Source organism: Castanea sativa, chromosome 9 (genome assembly GCF_040712315.1).
Source record: "Castanea sativa cultivar Marrone di Chiusa Pesio chromosome 9, ASM4071231v1".
Classification (NCBI taxonomy): domain Eukaryota; kingdom Viridiplantae; phylum Streptophyta; class Magnoliopsida; order Fagales; family Fagaceae; genus Castanea; species Castanea sativa.
The window spans coordinates 34491575-34511146 of record NC_134021.1 but is presented as its reverse complement, the minus strand read 5'-3'; the positions used below and the strand labels follow the sequence as shown (position 1 = coordinate 34511146).

Below are 19572 nucleotides of genomic sequence, written 5' to 3'. Positions count from 1 at the left end.
TCAGTTTCTAACTATATAGTTAGCAGGCGCGGTTTGCAAACTATATCATAAACTAGCATCTCGAGCCTAAGAGATGCGATTTTGGGCCTAAAAATCGAGTTTTTGAGGGTCGATTTTCAATATCTGATGTGGCAATTTTTACTACGTGGAGTCTACCTGAAAATCGAGTTTCTAACACTCGATTTACCAGCCAAAACATTTTCAGCTCTCAAATCAAAATCCATCCACCACCGATCACAACTGAGCATAACCCATAATAAAAAAAATAAAAAAAAAACCAACGTCCCCAGGTCCGGCGACCTAGGCCGCGCTACCTGAGCGCGCGGACGGGCGACCCAGGCCGATCGCCCAGGTCCGCGCGCCCAGGTAGCGCGGCCTGGGTCGCGCAGGCGCAGGTCCGCGCAACCTGGGCGCGCGGCCCAGGTCGCGCGACCCGGCCGCGCGCCCGTGTCCGCGCTACCTGGGCGCGCGACCTGGGCGAGCGGCCTGGGTCGCCCGGACCTGGGTCGCACTATCTGGGCGCGGCGGCGAGTCTGTGGCAGCGTGGAGGAGGAAGAAATGAGCCATGGAGAGGAAGTGAGGAAGAAAGAAGCAAAGGGAGAGCTCAGAAAGAGAAGGATAAGATGTAAATCGAGTCTCTAAGACTCGATTTCCAACTAGATGCCACATGGAAAATATGCCACATTAGATAAAATTAGGCCATGAAAATTGACCCTCAAAAACTCGATTTATAGACCAAAATCAAGTCTCTTAGACTCGAGATGCTAGTTTATGATTATTTTGCTATTTCGTCCCCCAAAATTCATTCATTTGTCTTTTTGGTTCTCTACTCTGAAGTAGTCAGTACTCACTCACTCACCACTCAGCACAGCAGTCCGCGGTGAGAAAGAAAAAAAAAGTGAAGTCCTTCGTTTCCTCATCATGCCTTCGTTTCCTCATCCTGGTTCTGTCACCATCTGTGAAATCAATCGAGACCTCAGTACTCTCTCTCTCTCTCTCTCGCTCTCTCCCTCTCCATATCATGATTTTTGGGTTTGTTGTTTTTCTTTTCTTATATATTAATATTATAGATTTCTGCAGTTACCGCGGAGAGCCTCTCAGACGATCGAGCCAAAGACACCTATGCCAAACTTCTTGTAAGCCTTCTTACATTACTGTGTCTCTGTCTATAGTCTATACTTAAAAAACCCTTTCGCTTAAATACACTATTGCTCCCTAAAAATTTTGGTTCATCAGCGATTTTAGTGTCTCAAAGTTTTAAGTCATGAACTAATTAAAACCTAACACGTAGTAGTAGTGTACTTTGGACTTAAAAACCTTTTTGGATTCTTCATTTGTTATAGGGAATGGTGTTCAGCCCGGTTCCATTTCAGTCAAATCAAGTGGTGCTGCCGGGTTCTGAGCAGGACACAGAACAGCAAGGAAAGGGTTTAATATCTGCATTTCAGGGGATTTTCAATGACTCCTTCACACGCATTTTTCATCCTAATGATGTATGTATCACTCTCTCCTCCTCAATGCACTTTATTAACTCTAGTTTGTACAAAATTTTCAGCTCAAGTACATGACTTCGCTTGTAATTTTGATATGTTGTACATGTTCTTTGCTTGAAACAAAGGGCCAATGAGCTCTGGCTTAATTAGCACTTTGTTCTTGGGTTCAGAATCCATTAGGTATATGTGTAACCGAGAGAATTTTGATGTTTTGAAATAATAAAAATAAGCCCAGTGCGCAAAGTTCCCATTTGCGGGGTCTAGGAGAGGTGATAGGTAGGCAACCTTTCAACTTTTTTTTTTTTTGAAGAGATTGATTTCTAGACTCAAACCCACAGCCTATTGCTTTTGGTGGAAGGCGCTTGCCACCGCACCAAGGCCCATCCTCTTTTGAAATAATCAAGTGAATTGGAAAAGTGATAACAATTTGGTGGTGGGTATGCACTGCCCTATGTAAACATGTTGTGAATTACAAGTTTTAGAGTGCCATGATATTGGTTGTCTGTACATCACAAGGCTTGCTGTTCCTGTCCTAGTATGTCTCAGAACCTTTTTTTTCACTGTTTGGGTCATGTAACTGAATGTTAAAATTCTTAACTTAATTTTGATAGAATTCATGATAGAAATTACACTTGAGAAGCATGTATTCAAGCAGGTGCTTATGGATATCTTAATTTGTGGTCTCAAATTACAACATTTACAGGTAAACTTGTTACCGGAGGTTGATCTTCATGGAGTAAGCTGGCACCAACATAAGCATATTATTGCATTTGTATCTGGGCCAAGTCAAGTCATGGTTCATGACTACGAGGATTCAGGTCTGTAACTTATGCATGCTGTCAATAAATTATCATTTTTTTCTGCAGTATGAGTTACTTCTTTTGTAGTAAGTTCATTAGCATCTTTGTTTGTTTAGAAAACTCGCCTTTTAGCTTGTTGCAAATGACTGCCAATGCAATTTATATTTTGGACAGAAGGAAAGGATCCCTGCATTTTGACCAACGAGTCACAAAGAGATGTTAAAGTACTTGAGTGGAGGCCAAACAGCGGGAGGGTGCTTTCTGTAGCATGCAAGCAAGTATCATAAATGTTACATTCTAGTTATTTGAATATATGTCTACATTTTAGCTTTTTGTTTGGTAGATATGCTATAGTTATCAAGGTCCATGTAATTTCTCAATAATAGATGGAATTTCACTTTTCAGGGGCGGAATTTGCATTTGGGCTGCTTCTTTCCCAGGCAATGCAGCATCTGTGAGACCTGGTGCTGTTTCCTTCTTGGGAACCAACTCTAGGGGCTCTGGAGTCCGATATATTCTGGTGGATTTTCTTCGAAGTCCTAATGATGAACAAATTAGTGCACTGTCATGGAGTCCAGATGGAAGATATCCAAATCAACCCCAGTACTTAATTGATTTTAGTTCTGTTTATTACATGAACCTGTAGATATTATAATTTTTACCGCCACTATTGCTTGTTCTTGCAACTTATCTTTTTTGTTGCAAGTGATCTTCTCCTTTGTCATATTGAAGCCCTTATAATCAAACTCTTTTCAAACGCCCTTTAGACTTGCAATAGTCTTTAGATATAGCATATTCTACAAAGACCTGTTAATTTGGATTGAGCCTTATCTTATATTTTGTAGTTCTTTATGCAGCAGAAGTAGGCTTTCTGACAAATTATTTTCCCTGAGGTTTTGTTAAGCAGTGTAATATAGAAATTCCTTAACCTTTTTACACATATTTGGCATCCGCCTCTTATGAGAGCTCATCATTTACCGTTTGGGATGTTGCTCAAGGTATGATAACAGTATTATCCCTCATATTTCTGTGCATTCATTATTAGTTTCACTTTGGCAATCTTCCTACTTACAAAATTCTGTAGAATTGCTAGCTCAATGACTTTAGTAGTAATTGGAAGTCATTGTTATTGCTACGTTCCTGCAATTATGTTTGCTATATGAAATGACTAATCTCCATTATCATCAACTTCACCATCATTTTTGTTGTTGTTGAGGCTTTGTCTGTTTGATTTACCTTGTCTAAAGTTTTGGCAACCTAGCATGTGTTAAAACACAGAAAAAATGAAGCAATTTACCATATAATCCCTAAAACCATGAGAATATGAAGGATGTACAGAAATGAGTTCTTTAGGCATGCAAAGAACAAAATCAAATTACATGCTTAATGGCCTTTTTTTTTTTCAGTATAAATGATGATATATTTTAAATTATTTGGTAAAGTAATATTGTTTTAAACTTAATTTGCAAAATAGCCTTTTTCTTTAAACTCGTCTTTTGGAGAGGCGAGTTCTACTTCTTTTATGTTGACATGGCTAATGTGGTGTAGAACTTGTCTTTCCTAAAGACAAGTTTCATTTAAAACAGTGAAACTGGTCTTTCTTAAAGATGAGTACACTTGGACTTGCTTGCCGAAACTATTCTCTTTCACGGAAAGTCTATTTTGCAAAATAATTTTACAACATTGCTATTTTAGAAAATAATTTTTGAAAATGTATTATTTAACGAAAAAGGCCCAAGCTTAACCATTTGAAGGAACACCCTGGGACTCCTTTAATACATGGTTTTATAGTTTCATATAATGTAAGAACTGTTATATATATATCAAGTGAAGAAAGAAGTTCTAGTTCCAATTACTTTCTTGACAATGACATAGGAATGAATGTTTGAGCTGACATGATATATTTAAAATCATAAGTTAAAAGTTAAAACTTTTGAGAACCCCCCCCCCCCCCCCCCCCAAAACCACACAAAAACAAAAAAAAAGTCGCCCTTCTGTGGAACTTATACTTTGTTTTATGTGACTGTTGTATTTCCTTAGACTGCAATAGTTAATTTCTTTTTTCTGTATTCATAAATTAATTTTTGGATGCAATTTCCAGGTGTGGGGACACCCATTCGACGAGGATTAGGGGGTATTTCAATGATGAAGTGGTCACCTACTGGTGATTACTTTTTTGCTGCAAAATTGTATGGTCATTAACTTAAATATTGCTCCTTGATCTAACTGATCTTATTCGTGATTGAACATGAAGTAAGCTGATTAGCCTGCTTCTTTGTAGTGACGGGACATTTTATCTTTGGGAAACAAACACATGGACATCTGAACCATGGTCTTCAACTAGTGGATTTGTCACGGTAAAAATGAAAATGACATTTACTTTATTGATTCAATGATACAAATTACTGTAATCATATAGGCTTTTAATGGTCACATTATCACATTGTCTAACTTGCTCTGATTTCATCTATTTAGACTTTTGTTTTTTGGTCAGTTACCAACATTAATAAGTGTATCAAAATGGTCATTTTTAAGCTTATATTCCCATGAGATGTTTTAGATATTTGTTGGTTTACCAAAAAATTGGCACTTTCTTTTTTCTTTACATACATACGTATACGTGTGTGTATGTATACATACTTAAAAACATGTGTGTGTGTATCTATTTGCCTGCAATATTGTTAATTGAATGGAAACTGAATACACATCAAAAGTTGATGTGGGCAGGGAAGAAAGGTTGCGTAGCTGTCTGTGGCGTAAGTTTTTATTTAGTAAATCTTTTTTTTTTGTGTGGTATTAGGGCTATGTGCAACATTGGATTAGGATGGGTCTTATATAATTTTGAAGGTTGAGTTACTAAGGGTATATGGTGAGAGTATTTTTTAATTTGGGTCATTAGTTTAATAGTTATAGTAGCTTTTGAATGCAGGGGCAGATATAGCAAAATTTGAATTATCCCTGCATCTAATTATGTCTTTATGGTTGTTTTCTAAAATTTTTTTGGTCTAGAATGGGATAGAATTTTCTAGTAGAATTAAGAGTCCTATAATGGGTTTTATTAGGCTTTTAGTTTACTAGTCAATATAAGAGTTCCAATGCTAGAAGGACAATGAACCGAGTCTCTATATGTATGCTCATGTATGAGAAGATTCAGATTTAATTAATAGAATGTTGAGTATTAAGGTTTGCCTTCACTCATCATCTTCATCTTGATGTTTGTTCACATCACTGTTCATGCTGTCCAGAACAAGGAGTAATTTCTCCATTTTCTTCTCTCTTTCAACCACAGATCGTACCACCTCTCTTACACCTATCAAAACCCTAAAACCCCACTAAATTTACTTAGCCATTAGCCACTAGCCACTAGCTACCAAAGAACCTATCAAAACAATCCTTGAAGTTCTGTTATTTGTTGCCCAGAAAATCCTGCAACCTGTACTTTGTTCAAGTATCATTTCCTTGGCCTAAATAATTTTTTCAAGTAAACATAGAATCTGTAGATTACAAAGTTTGTTCAATCCTAATCCACTTTGGGAGATTTAACTATGGTAAAAAATACTATGCTCTGAACTATGAAGAAAGTTTTTCCCTGTTGGTAATCCTTCCTACATTTGAAATTGGGAATCCTTATGACATCTTCTGGAACATGTACTGGTGGAGAAATTTTATGAATATTATAGATCTGCAATTGTGGGGAAGAAAAAGAAACATACTTGAGGAATAATATAGTTTGATGTTTAGGACAGATTTAGGGGATCTATTTACAAATGATTATTGTGGGCTTAAGGTTTGGGGGAAATTTAGGTGAAAGGTTAAGGATTAGTAGATTGAATTATGGGTTGAAAAGATTCACTTTTGATGGCCAATTAGCTTTAGCTCAACTCACACTTCTTCGTCCCATAACGGGATGGAGGGTGAGATCTTGGGTTCAAGATATCCTGGGTGCTTGTGTAACTTATATACACACATTTGATGGATGAAAGAAACTGAAACCAAGAAAATAACTTAACTGCAATTTTCTGGCAGTGGTAAAGGTTGTACTGTTAGAAATGTTTAGACTGAAAGATTGTTATATTTTAGGTCACAAGGTTTCAAAGGGTACAGAGAAGGGTTCTGATTTGGGTTTGGAAAAGAGCGAAGAAAACTGAAAATATTGTGTTGTTAAGGGCTGTGAACAATAGCTGTGAATAAAATAATTGTGCCAAAGAAGAAGAGAGACAATAATACATAGCGCCAACATACTTGGGAGTATTTACCCCTGTATTTCTGAAAATGAGTTGGGAGTCATAGTTATTGATGCACTGATTGTCAATTAGTTTAGTACCTTTTTCTTATTTGGATTGTATTTGATGCTGGTCAACATACAGTGGTAGAAAGTTAACTAATTTCTTCTTATTCTTCTAAAATCAGGGAGCAGCGTGGGATCCTGATGGGCGTATGATACTAATTGCTTTCTCAGGGTCGTCAACATTGGGATCTGTACACTTTGCATCAAAGCCTCCATCATTAGGTTTGCAAAGTTTTCTACTTCTTATTTTGAATCATTTAATTTTAAGAAAGAAAAATTGAAATTTTGATATCTATGTTTTATTTCAACCCTCTCTAAGATTTTCAAATGTGTGATCTTGTCTATTAAATGATATTCCAGAAATTGTATATTTTTCTTTTGAATCATAGGTTACATATTAGATTCACACAAGAGCCTCATCTTAACATACTAGAAAGCTCATGAGGTTAATGCCAAAAAACAAAGGCAAGAAAAAAGTATCATCTCGTACACTATTATTTTTTTTTCATTTTTTAAATATAGTTGCTGGGTTATCAACCAAATTTGAACAATGCAGAACTCCAATCTGTATGCCAATTTATTCTTCATCTTAATAAAGTAGCAAAGAAAACAACATTCGAACTCTTACCTTCCCAGGTAATCCTTCAAGTACCTTGATTCATAACAAACTTTTACCAGCAGCCCTAACTGCAAATGTAATGTCAGTCTCTCGCTGTGCAATTTCAGGCTGAGCAATGTTTTTTTGTATTTACTAAAATCTTTTCCATTTACCATGCTTAGTAAACAGCCATCCACACATTGATTCAAAGTTAAACGTTTTAGTTTTCTCAATTGGTCCAGCGTACAAACTACAACCTTTTACAAATTTATTATGTATTTCTTCTTTAACAGACATTTTATTGGTTTGTGATGTTCCATCAATTTCATAATTTTACTTGGATCTTTAATATCATGTGCTTGCAAAGATTTCAAATGCAAAATCATCAGGTAGTCTTTTGCCCTTTTGACAATATCTTTTGTATGGATAGATATTTAACATGTTTATTTGGGTCCATGGGCTTTTTTCATTAAGATACTTGACTGTGGTGTTTGTATGTGTGCATATATACATTCATACTACATGTATGTATACATATGTTATTGCTTTAAATAATAGATCTAGGTCTTACTTGTTAATAGGCATGCTGTGATTAATGCCTTTTTTTTTTCTCAGACGCGCACCTATTGCCAGTTGATTTGCCTGAGATAATGTCTTTGACCGGCAGGTAGTGATGAATTTACCTTTTGTGCTTAGCTCAAACTTTTGACTTTCAAAATGTATATGCATACATACATACATACATACATACATATATATATATATATATATATATATATATATTCTTTTTCTTTTTAATATATTGGAAATCATTTCATTTCACCCAAATTAATTCTTGAAAGAGCTTACTATGAATAACATCTTTTTTGACATGCCATGGGGCCAGAGGATTTTTTTTTTTTGGTTTTTAAATGGGAGCAAAGCTGCCCCCCACCCCCCTCCCACTCTTTTTTTTTTTTTTTCTTCCAATCCTTGTCAAGATATTTTGGATTGTGTCATGGTTATAGAATGGTGGTCCCAAATTATGCCTTGAATTTGTTGTATATGTAGTCATTATGTGTTGTGCACAGTAATGTTGTCAACTAATGATTCTATATGTTGTGTTAATTCTTCAGTCAGGGCATTGAGAAGATAGCTTGGGATGCTTCAGGAGAGCGATTGGCTGTATCTTACAAAGGTGGGGATGAACTATACAGGGGTCTGATCGCCATATATGATGCTAGAAGGGCTCCCCTACTTTCTGCGTCACTAATGTGAGTTTATTTTTGCTGTTTTAGTTCAGTTGCTAGTGGTTTTTACTTTTCTATTGGTTACATGGTAAATATTGTTTCTTATACCAATAAATGTTCTTTGCTCTCAAAAGTGTGACTGGTTAGAATATTATTTTAGACATACTAATCTATGATTTGCCATGATATGAAATCAGTGGGTTCATTAGAGGACCTGGAGAAAATCCAAAGCCAATAGCATTTTCATTTCATGACAAGTTTAAGCAGGGACCGTTACTTTCTGTGGTAAGTCCTTTTACGGCATTCTCCTTTTGTGTTCTGCCTTGTGTATGTTTATTTATTTCATCCATGAACATCTGTGAAATCAAGTTTTATGATGAATATCAACTTGCATGTGCTGAAGCACAGGTGCATTGACTGTACTGATACACTTGTAAATATATATTATTGAAAAGAATTTTAACAAAATTTTGAAATTGCTTAATTAAAATTTTGAATTTGCTCAAATATCTATGATGCTCTGACTGGGCTCACCTTCTCTTGTGCAGTGTTGGAGCAGTGGATTTTGCTGTACCTACCCCCTTATATTTCGTTCTCATGTTCTTCCCTAGTTTAGGTTCTGTTTGAATTTTGGTCAGTACTGCAAATTGATTTTGCAATCCAAGAGGTGTTTGTATACTTAACACACACCAAAAAAAAAAAAATCGAAGAGGTCTTTGTATCATAACTGTTTAGTTTTGATATTTTGTATGGTTAGCATTTTGGAGGTACCTGATTTCTAGAAAGAATTGGTATGGTGTCTACCGGCTTTCTTTTTTGCCTTTCTGGTTAGTTACTTGTATTATGTTTGACGCTACCTGCAATTACAAACATGACAAATGAATTTTGATGTTTTTTTTTTTTTGAGGAAAAATTAATTTTGATGTTTATTAGTGACTCTCGATGAGTCAATTTCATGTTGATTTGTTTAATTTGCAATCAGCTCAAAATGATCTAGTTCATTACTTGTGTCACGGTGGCGCTTAACCATTTTTTACATGAATATGTCTAACGTATATAATTAAATATCATTTTTTATCCAGCATAAATTTGAATTTTAAATATAGAATTGAATAAATGAAAGAATTTTATTTGTTATATTGGTAAGTTCTCCTATGATATGCTAGAATCCCTAATCCTTTTATAATAGTAATAATTAAAAAAAACTTTTATTTTATTCTATTTTATTTTTAATTCAAGTGTGAACTGGTACCCTTTATTTTAGGGTTCAAATAAAGTTTAAACTTTAAATCCAATGTCAAGCCAGATAATTTGATAGATTCCTTATCAAAATAATGAGAGTAAAATGCAAAGTTGACCCTCTAAGTTTCTTTAGGTTTCATTTCAGTCTTCTAATTTTTCTTTTGTTCATTTCAGTCCTCTAACTTTCAAGTTAATTTAATTAAGGCTTTTCTATCCACTTTTGTTATATGTAGGCCTACCCATGGGTCGGTTCAGGTCGGGTTTGTGCCCAACCTAGAACCGACCTAATAAGTTCGGGTCTCTAATTTCTAAACTCGTCGTCGACCAATGAACGGAATCGGTTTGAGTGGTCGTAGCTCCTTGGATACCGATCGGAGTTGAAAATTTCGAAACTATGCTAGAAACCACCAAATTGGTTGAGATTGGGCCGAATTGCCGAGATTTGGTTGGATCTTAGCGAGATCTCGACTAATCGGACAAAATGACCGGCGAAACACAGCCATCGGTGGAGAAAAACTGATTTTCCAGTATACATACAGTCGGATTGGTTGAGATCTCGGTTTTTATGGTCAAACCCGTCATCAGACCTGCCGGTATCGGGTTTTGGAGACAAAGACTCACCGCTAGCCATCACCGGCGTCGAGTCGGCTGGTTTTCGTGCCGGGTTGGACGGATTCTTCGGGTGGGTCGGGCTACAGTTTTGTTTGGACACCCCTAGTTATATATTGTAGTTAATTTTTTAATTTTATAAATTTTTCTTCAAATTTTTTAAATTAAAAAAAAAATTAATTAATGATTGAAAAATATTTTCCAGATTTTTTTTTTCAAAAAATGTTAACAAAAGTTAACTGAAATGCCTTAATTGAATAAATATGAAACTTAGAGGACTAAAATGAACAAAAGCAAAATTAGAGGACTAAAATAAAATTTAAAAAAAGTTAGAGGGTCGGTTTTACATTTTAGCCGAATAATAATACTAATAATTTGATTTTACTACTTTCTTTGCGGTTTTGTATTTGACGTGAGGATTTCACATAATAGCTTTGTTATTCATGTGGAGTCTATTGAACTTTGATGCCACATTTTGCGGATTCTGTGCATGGTAATTTAGTGGTTGCCACGCGAGAATTTCTTTTTGAATTGGAAATCTTTATATTGATATTTTCAGACTTTTGAATTGCCTTCACATTGTCATCAAATTGCACTCGTGTGAGGAATAATTTTTTTTTAGTTAAATTGCACTTTTGGTCATCAAATTTTAACCTTTTGGAACTCGCATACATACTTCTAAATGTTTTATTTTGAAATGTTAAAAAAATGTATTTTCCTGTTAATTAATGGATGGAAAATATTGATGTGGCAAATTAAATTCATGCAATTCAAGTTACAAGAATTTTGTTTGCAACTTTATTTTTTTTAATCCATTAGTTGATAACAAGGGCACCTTTGAAACATTCCAAAAATGTATAGGAACTAAAATGGAACGTCTAAAAGTACATGGATGATTTGAAATAAGACTGTACATGAACTAAGTCATTAATAAATAGCTCACATTTAACTCGATAAAAAACTTGTTCGTATTTATTTATTTTTTAAATGTTTATGAACGGGCTTTTGAATAATGGGGCTTGATAAAAAACAAGCTAAGCTTAGGCTTGTTTATCGGCTTGAAATAAACTCATATCTTATTAAGTTTTTAATTAATTGGAAGTTAGGGACAATTTGTTCAAACCAAATGGGTTTGATAATTATGCTTAATATAAGTTTGATAATATACTTGTGTTGGATCTTGAGCTTAAGCTTGACTTGACTAATTAATCAAGCAAAGCCAAGTCGAGCTCAAATTTTTGAACTTTTTGATGACTTTTTTTTTTTTATATTAACTTTTTGATGACTTTGAGTTTGAATATTGTTTGTAGACTTGGTTCTAGAACATTTTACTTTTGTTGTTGAGTTGAGCTCAAACATTATTTGACAAAGCTCAATTTACCTCTAATTTGAAATAATTTACAAAGTTTGAAGACCATGTGAGCAGTTTAACAATATATATTCCTATAAGAAGTCACATAAAAATTTATAAAATGTTAAATCAATTATTTATTGGCAGAAAACAAACAAATAGTTTTGATAATATGAAATGAGAAATGATATGTCCACAACATTTTCATAACATTTTTACAACAAATCCTAAATGGCAGGTTGTTATTGGTTGTTATTATTGGGGCAAAAAAATAATCTTCGTGTTAGGTTCAAATTTAAACAAATAACAACTAATCACCTATGATTTGTTATGAAAATATTGTAAAAATATTGTGGACATATTATCTCTCATATAAAATTCACTATTATCTCGTAGGATTACCAATGTATGCATATTAATGATAATCTTTCAATTGAACTAAAAAGAATTAATAATTTAAATTATTTTCATTAATCCTTCAAATGGCCAATCAAAATCAATTAAATTGAATTCCATACATCCATGCTTACATTGAAATCAATTTTCAACCAATGAAAATTTTATTCATTTTATCTGATTAAGAGCATTAATTTTGGGCCAAAAAATCCAAGTACTCTTCGAATCCCATAATTATCTATTATTATGCAACCTTTTTTTTTATCATTATTATCCGGGTCAAATTCAATTAAAGAAATTTCATAACTGTAGTCTGTGTGAAATGAAAAGTTTGTCCTTTGAATTTTGCTAGGGTGTCTGGGGGGCCTCGAGCCTAACTCTTTTCTATATGAAACAGGCCTGTGATAGGCCCAAATTACTTCACTTTAGATTAGGCTTTATGACCCATATTTACTTACTTCATATATTGGATTTCATGACCCACATTTCTTCACCTCACGAATTGGGTTTTACCATCAATAAATATCCCTATACAAAAATTAGGTTCTTACATGTTTCAGAGTCAAAACCTAATATATTACTTTGGGCTTACAACTCGTGGGATCTCATCTACCCGGATTGGGCCATTTGAGTAAAGACATATATAATTTTACATTTTTTTAAAAATGTTTCGGATGGTTGGTTATATTTCCAAGTTAGATTGGGATTGGAATCATGCTTGGGTGTTGGAGGATTTTTTAAATAATTTTTTTGATATATATATATATATATATATATATATATATATATATATATATATATATATATTACTCTAGCCTAGCCTAATATGTGTGTGAATCTTGGCCCTTGCTCCCCACTTTACAAAAACTTATACTTGCGAAGTAACTATTGTACTAAAGGTGCGTGATGGTATAATAATAATTTTTTATTTTTAATGGAGATTATAGGTGGAAGGATCAATTTTGGAAATAAATGTGAACTTGAATGTTTCACACAACTCACAAGTAGGGAGCATGCATGAGTCATGTTGGGTTGAGTTTGACTTATTTTTGAACCCAATCTAACCTCTTTGGGTTGGGAAATCTTTGACTGAGAACTAGGAGGGTTGGGTTGAGAACATTTTTTTAGGATTAATTAAAAAAAGTAGATTTCTCATTCATATATTTAAGTTCGTTATTCAATAAATAATTACAATGTACACAATTGAATAATATTCCAATTTTATTAAAACCAAGCTCCTAAATATCAAAATAAATCAAACTAACGGATTTAAACTAAGTCTCATAATTAAAAAATAAATCCAACTTGCAAATGAAAACCATTTATAAATTTTAAAGTATTAAAGGCACAAGTTGGGTCAACTGGTCAAGATAATTAAGTTTATAATTTTTCAACTTGACCTAACCCAATCTTTATTAAATAAATAAATAAAAAAGAGACTCATCAACTCGAAAAAGTCAACTTGAGATATTGGGATTGGTGGATTAAATGCACATTCCTAATGATAAATTTTTTTTAAGGATTAAATGACAATTAACCAAAATTTAAAGGGTATAATTTGTTTTGTATTTGTATTTTATTTATTACTGTAGTTTTTTTTTTTGGGGTCTGGTTTGGTAGCCAAAAGCCAAAAGCCAAAAGAAATTTGGTTACGACTTACGAGGCCAAAATTGGGAATTAAGCCCATTTTCCTAACTATATAGTTAATAGGCACGATTTCAAAAGAATATATTTTACTAATATCTCGAGTCTCAAAACTCGATTTTGGGTTATAAATCGAGTCATAAAGACTCGGTTTTTATGGTTTGATCACGTCTGATGTGGCATTTTTTTCACATGGCGACTACCTGAAAATCGAGTCTCTAAGACTTGATTTATAACCCTTAAAACACCCTTTACACCTTCTCATCAGAGAAGAAGAAGAAGAAAAAGAAAAAGAAAACACAGAAACATGGGTTGTAGTCAGTTGAAGATCGAGATCGGAGTGGGTGGCTTCAAATCAACGTGGGACCATGAGTGGGTGGGTTTCAAGTCGACGTGGGTGGCTTCTAACCAATGCGGGTGGCTTTAGCTCGGCGTGGGCCGTGTGTGGTCGTGGGGCCGATACGATGAGAACTCAATTCGCCGCGTCTCGGATCTCGCGGTGTCGTCCTACGGAGGAGAAGGAGGAGAGCTTGGTTGATGATGGTGAGGAGGAGGAATTGCGGCGGACTTAGCGGAGAGCTTCGACGAGCTTTGCTCTGATTCGAATCTCCATCTGATCGTCTTGGGTTTTGGACCCGATTCCGAATCTCGCGTCTTAGTTTTTCTACGCTTCGTTCCCTTCAACTCTTCTTCTTCTATGTTGAAATACGGGTTTGAGATCGTAGACTCCATTGAAGAAAACAATTTCACAATATACCTCAGTTTCTTTCTCTCTCTGATTTGATTTGGGTTATCTTAATTTTTTTTTTTTGTATTTCTGAGAATGGCATGTACATGACTTAGACTTAAATTTTTTTTTGCTTATAAATCGAGTCTTAGATATTCGATCTTCAGGTTGACGCTACATGAAAGAAACGCCAAATTAGAACACTGAAATCGAGTATTTGAGACTCAATTTATAAGCTCAAAATCGAATCTTTTAGACTCGAAATGTTAATAAAAAATGTAATTTTATAACAGTGCCTACTAATTATATTATTTGGAACTTAGTGTTAATTCTCAATTTTTGCCCGACTTACAACCAAAAAGTGATTTGGCTTTCTTTTGTCTTCTTTGCCATTGTCGGCGAGAACAAAAGAGAAAAAAACTCAAAAACCAAAAGAAAACAAAAAAGAAGCAGAAAAAAAGGAAACAAAGAAAGAGAGAGCACAATGGCTCTCTCCGTTAGCTACAGTACTCTCCCCTGTTTCTCTTCTTTGTCTACTTCATCTTCATCATCATCACCATATTCAATCTTGCCTATCACTACAAATCCAGGTGAGATTATCTCTACACGATGTTCCTCTTTGTTGTTTTCCTTTCTGATTTTTACTAGTCCATCAAGAAATACAAAAAGACCAATAGATACACTTTCACTCTATCTACATAACAACCCAGAACAAACTGAGCTCACATTTTGACATTTTACTGCTTTAGGATTACTTGAGTTTCTGCAGAATTCATTAGCATACCCATGTGTTCTTTTTTGCAAGCTAGGGAATGTGTAAAAAAAAAAAAAAAGTCTTTCTTTAGGCAACTAGTAATCTGTGATTGTTTTTATTTGTGAATGCCTTTTGTTTTAGCATATGGGTCTTAGTTATTATACTCAGTTGGGTCCTCCTTCAATATATATTGCCTCTATTTTTTAGGAGTTAACATCATTGATATTCGGGGTTTCTTCCAAACCCCTTTTCATTCTCAACTCTATGATTTATGCATTTTCTATTTTCACTACTACTTTTATTGTTACTATATGGGTTTTGTTTTAATTATCAATATCATATTTTTGCCAAAATACTTTGTCTGTGTGTAAACTTTAGCCCATGAGTGATTTTAGTCACTAACGAACTTAAAGTGATCGATTTTATTCCTAACAAACTTAAAATGATCTCTTTTAGTCCATGTATAGCGATAACATGTTAGTTTTTAGTTTGACCATGCTATTTAAGGGACTTAAAGTTAAGGCGATCAATTTAAACTTTAGAGACTAAAATCACTCATGAGCTAAACTTTATTGACTAACTGTGTATTTAAGCCTTTTTCCCCCCTTATTGTCAAGTTCTGTTAAAGTTTATCTGCTTTATTTTTCATTTTGATTAATATTGTTCTGCTTTTAGTTTCTAGGCTTCTCATGAACCCCATTGATCAGCATGCTAAATCATTCAATGGAGCCTGCACTTATGCACCCATTATGACCAAGAAAAGAGCTGGAACCCTTGCTAAGGTATCTTCTGAAATTCATGATGGTGGTGAGTCCCAGTCAGAAAGTGATGGCGATGTGGATTTGCCACTTGAAAAACTTCCATTGGATTCAAAGCTGCAACAGAAGCTGGAGCACAAGATGAAACTGAAATTGTGGAAGAAGATAAGGCTTCGAAATAAAAAGCTCATGAGGAAAAGGAGGATGAGGAAGAGAGGCTGCTGGCCTTCTTCAAAGATGAAGAAGTTGACTAACATCTGACCCTTGCTTTAAAGTTAACTTGCAGGTTTAGTGCTGACCATTTTTGTGCTTATATGATTTCCTTTTAATTTTATTGTGCTTGAATTGCTTGCATATGAATGTATCTTGTTTTGTTCAAATCTCAATGACTGGATTATTCTTGTCTGGAAATTGAATATATGGTGGTAGCATTGTATGTCCGTTGCTATCTTGATAGATAAAAAATGTTCTCCCACATTGTCATGTCTCCATGGATGATGGTGTTCTTGGGTTCTGCTCCCTGTGTTACATTACTTCTTGGAGGTTGAACTATAATGTCTAAAAACCTTATAAGAAACTTATTTTTTGTTTATTGATTAACTAAATGGTAATTCTCCACATTTATTGATAGAAAGTGAAGCAAACGCATGGTTGTGTTATTGACTGACAAAGAACATTAGGCCGTAGACAGATGTGCTCACATGCGAGCATTTAGGAAAGCTATCCTGACTTAGTTCTTCTCCCATCTTCTCACAAATCTATGAAAAACATATACGTCTAATCAGATTATATATTTTTCTTTTCAAGATCTAGTAAGTTCTGCATTCACTATTATTATATCCATGTTTAGCCATTGAGTACCAAAGTGAAGACTTATATGATAGAATAATGGACTAAAGAACAACCATTCTTTTCACGTTTTCTGGGGCAATGGTTATGCTTTGCTGATTTCAGCCTAAAACTTTGAGGGTTTGGTTTTCAGACATCTGGAGGCTACTCCAAATCCATATACTAATGTCTACAAGGTCCTTCGGCCATAAACTGCAAGACTTAAAAGCATCCTTTTTATAAAATCTTCTACTTCTTCAGCTTCCTGGACTTGGAGAAGGATATGTTTGGCAACTTTTCTGCTAAATGACTAATACCTTCTTGGTATTGCGATTTGCAACTAGCTCACACAAAATCATAGACCTAATCCTCCAAGTCCGAATGGTAACAAAGCTATCATCTTTGTGTATGGAGGGCTAAGGAGAACTGTGTTTCTGTCTTGGAAGTTTGATATATTAATGCAGCTTTCTTCTGCTTGGTCCTATATTTTGTCATTTTTATGGAACCTATATGATCATATGTATTGTAGTATATTATATTGACTGTTGTTCTCTGGTGTAACAGACTACTAAGTTGGAGATTTCCTCACCAGCTAACTCTTCCAACAAGCTCAATCACTTTAGTGCCTGTGAATATGCTGAATGAAGACCATGTGAACATATTACTCTTATTAATGAAGCCCATGAACTTAGTTACTGATTGATTTTGTTAGCCCTGACCAAGCCATTCCCTTCTAATTGCTTTCTTTTGTCTAGGCAATTTGTTTAAGGCTTAGTGGAGTTGTTATTTTGGGTTCTTTCTACTGGTACATATAGTATCATTCTTCTGTAATGACAGACCTCTGGCAAAGTACTGTGTTTGTTGCTTCCTACTTTCTTTAAATATTGTTGTTACTTTGTAATTTGTATATGCTAGCATGCAGAGCTTCACTGTGGGCTGGCTTATAATCTCTACTATTAATAGAACTCGGGTTAATTTTGAGTCCTCAATTTTGTCACTGAATATTCCTATAGTACCCATCATCAACAACTAATTTATAAACAAATGAATTAAGTTTTGAGGCTAATGTAATAATTTAGTTCATTCAATTATAAACTTTATTTTATTTTTTATTTTTTACTGTCTCCCTTACTTCCTTTATACTTTGAACATTCTCTTTTTGGGCTTTTCTGTGTGCCATAACTCATTTTCTCCTTTGTAGGAAGGGTTTTATTTTTATTTTATCATTATTACTTTAATTGCACTGTTGGTCCTCAACTTTTGTCCCATGTTTGAAAATGGTTCTCAACCTTTCAAATGTTTTATTTTGATCCTTAACCTTTGTAGGTGTGAAGCCTATGTGACGTTTATAAATAAATAAATAAAAAACTAGAGAATAAAAAACTAGAGAAAAATGTGGGGTGGGGTGGTTTGGGCTATAGATTATTAGTAACAACAGAAAAAGAATTTGATTGAAGTTAGTTTATTATACTTTTTTTTTGTTGATAATAAGTTAGTTTATTATACAGTTGGGTAATTAAAGTTAGGTTTTATACACAAGGTCACATCTTATAACATGTCTTTCAACCCAACCCTACTTCCTCCACATACACACACCAAAAAAAAAAGAAAAAGAAAAAAGAAAAAACCCAACCCTAAATCATTAAAATTCACATGTATGAATGATGCACTTTAAATAGATCTAAGAACAATTACATTGGTTTCCCTAAAATAGTGTAAGATACCAATTTAGGGATAGAAACTCAAAAAACACTCAACATTGGCTTCCCTTCCCATTCCCTAAAATAAGTTTTTGCTATAGTGCCTTCCTATCTTTAGGGAGCATTGTTTATTCTCCAAACCTTTATTTTATTATTTTTTGTCTTTTGGTAACTAAAGAAAAGTGAAAAAAAATAAAAATAAAAGGAAAAATATTCTGATGAAATAGAGTATAGGTAAGAGAATTTGATGTGAGTGTTTTGCAAAGTGATTGGTTAAAATAAAAATAGTAGTTTTTTTTTTTGCTAAAAGAATAATAATAGGTTGTTATTGTAAAATAAAAAGGAAATTTAGGTAAGCTAACTTGAATGCTTTAAATCCAAAAAATAAAATGACTACCTTAAACCATTTAAAGCTTCTTTGTTTTGGTAGGAAGTGGTTTTTCTTTTGTTACATTTTTTGGTGTTGGATATTATTAAAAATGCAAATCAATGGAAAACAACTAAACAAATCCAATATAGTGGAAAACGGTTTCCATTTTTGAATAGAAAAAAACATTTTCCACTTTTGAAGAGTAGAATTGTTTTTTTTGGAACATTAGATACTCAACAAACCACTGCAAAATACTCTCGCAAATGTAATTACACTCTCTTTGTCATTTTCTCTTCACAAGCTAATCAAAGATTGTCATTACCGACTGTTGTCTAACTATTGACTTTCATCAAAATGAAATATTTTTAATTCAAATTAGTCACTTTTTTTACTTAATTTTTTGGGTGAATATTTCAAATTTGGGATTTGTTTTCCTATTTGAGAATCCTCAAATGGGCAAAAAAATCCATAAAATACTTTCTTATTTGAAGCCTATTTACATAAAAATAAGTTTGGTTTATATAGTAATTTGAAATTATAAGAACTAATTTCGAAGAATATAAAACATTTTTTGACTTTTTCCACAAAATATTTTGTCTAAAGAAATGGAACATAATACAATTATTAATATATAATAATAACAAATACAATTAGACTTTAAGCACTTTTTTTTTTTTTAGTTTAAAATTGGGGTAAGGAATTTAAATTCCAGAAACACAAACATTTTTATACAAATTTCTTTGGAGAATCGAAGAATTCAAGTTTGAGCAAAGTCACATTTTAAC

General features: G+C 33.8%; 2 protein-coding genes across 4 annotated transcripts; both read left to right on the top strand.

The window, feature by feature from the left end:
* The first annotated feature begins 798 nt into the window (after positions 1-798).
* LOC142609437 (aladin) lies at positions 799-9368 on the top strand. 3 transcript variants are annotated; one of them, XM_075781022.1, is made up of 14 exons: positions 799-979; positions 1081-1136; positions 1344-1493; positions 2197-2311; positions 2471-2567; positions 2699-2882; positions 3237-3291; positions 4395-4482; positions 4575-4650; positions 6704-6803; positions 7795-7846; positions 8295-8432; positions 8606-8693; positions 8957-9368. In XM_075781022.1, exons 1-14 carry the CDS (start codon positions 922-924, stop codon positions 9017-9019), a joined length of 1320 nt encoding a protein of 439 aa, XP_075637137.1. In that variant the 5' UTR covers positions 799-921; the 3' UTR covers positions 9020-9368. The 3 variants fall into 3 exon arrangements, with proteins under 3 accessions (XP_075637137.1, XP_075637136.1, XP_075637135.1); XM_075781021.1 differs by having other exon boundaries at positions 2468-2567; positions 2699-2878; positions 3233-3291; XM_075781020.1 differs by having other exon boundaries at positions 2468-2567.
* A 5427-nt stretch (positions 9369-14795) lies between these two features.
* On the top strand, positions 14796-17701 carry LOC142610090 (large ribosomal subunit protein cL37-like). Its single transcript, XM_075781804.1, has 3 exons — positions 14796-14967; positions 15807-16175; positions 17282-17701. The coding sequence occupies exons 1-2, from the start codon at positions 14862-14864 to the stop codon at positions 16148-16150; spliced, it is 450 nt and encodes a 149-aa protein (XP_075637919.1). The 5' UTR covers positions 14796-14861; the 3' UTR covers positions 16151-16175; positions 17282-17701.
* The last annotated feature ends 1871 nt before the right edge of the window (positions 17702-19572 follow it).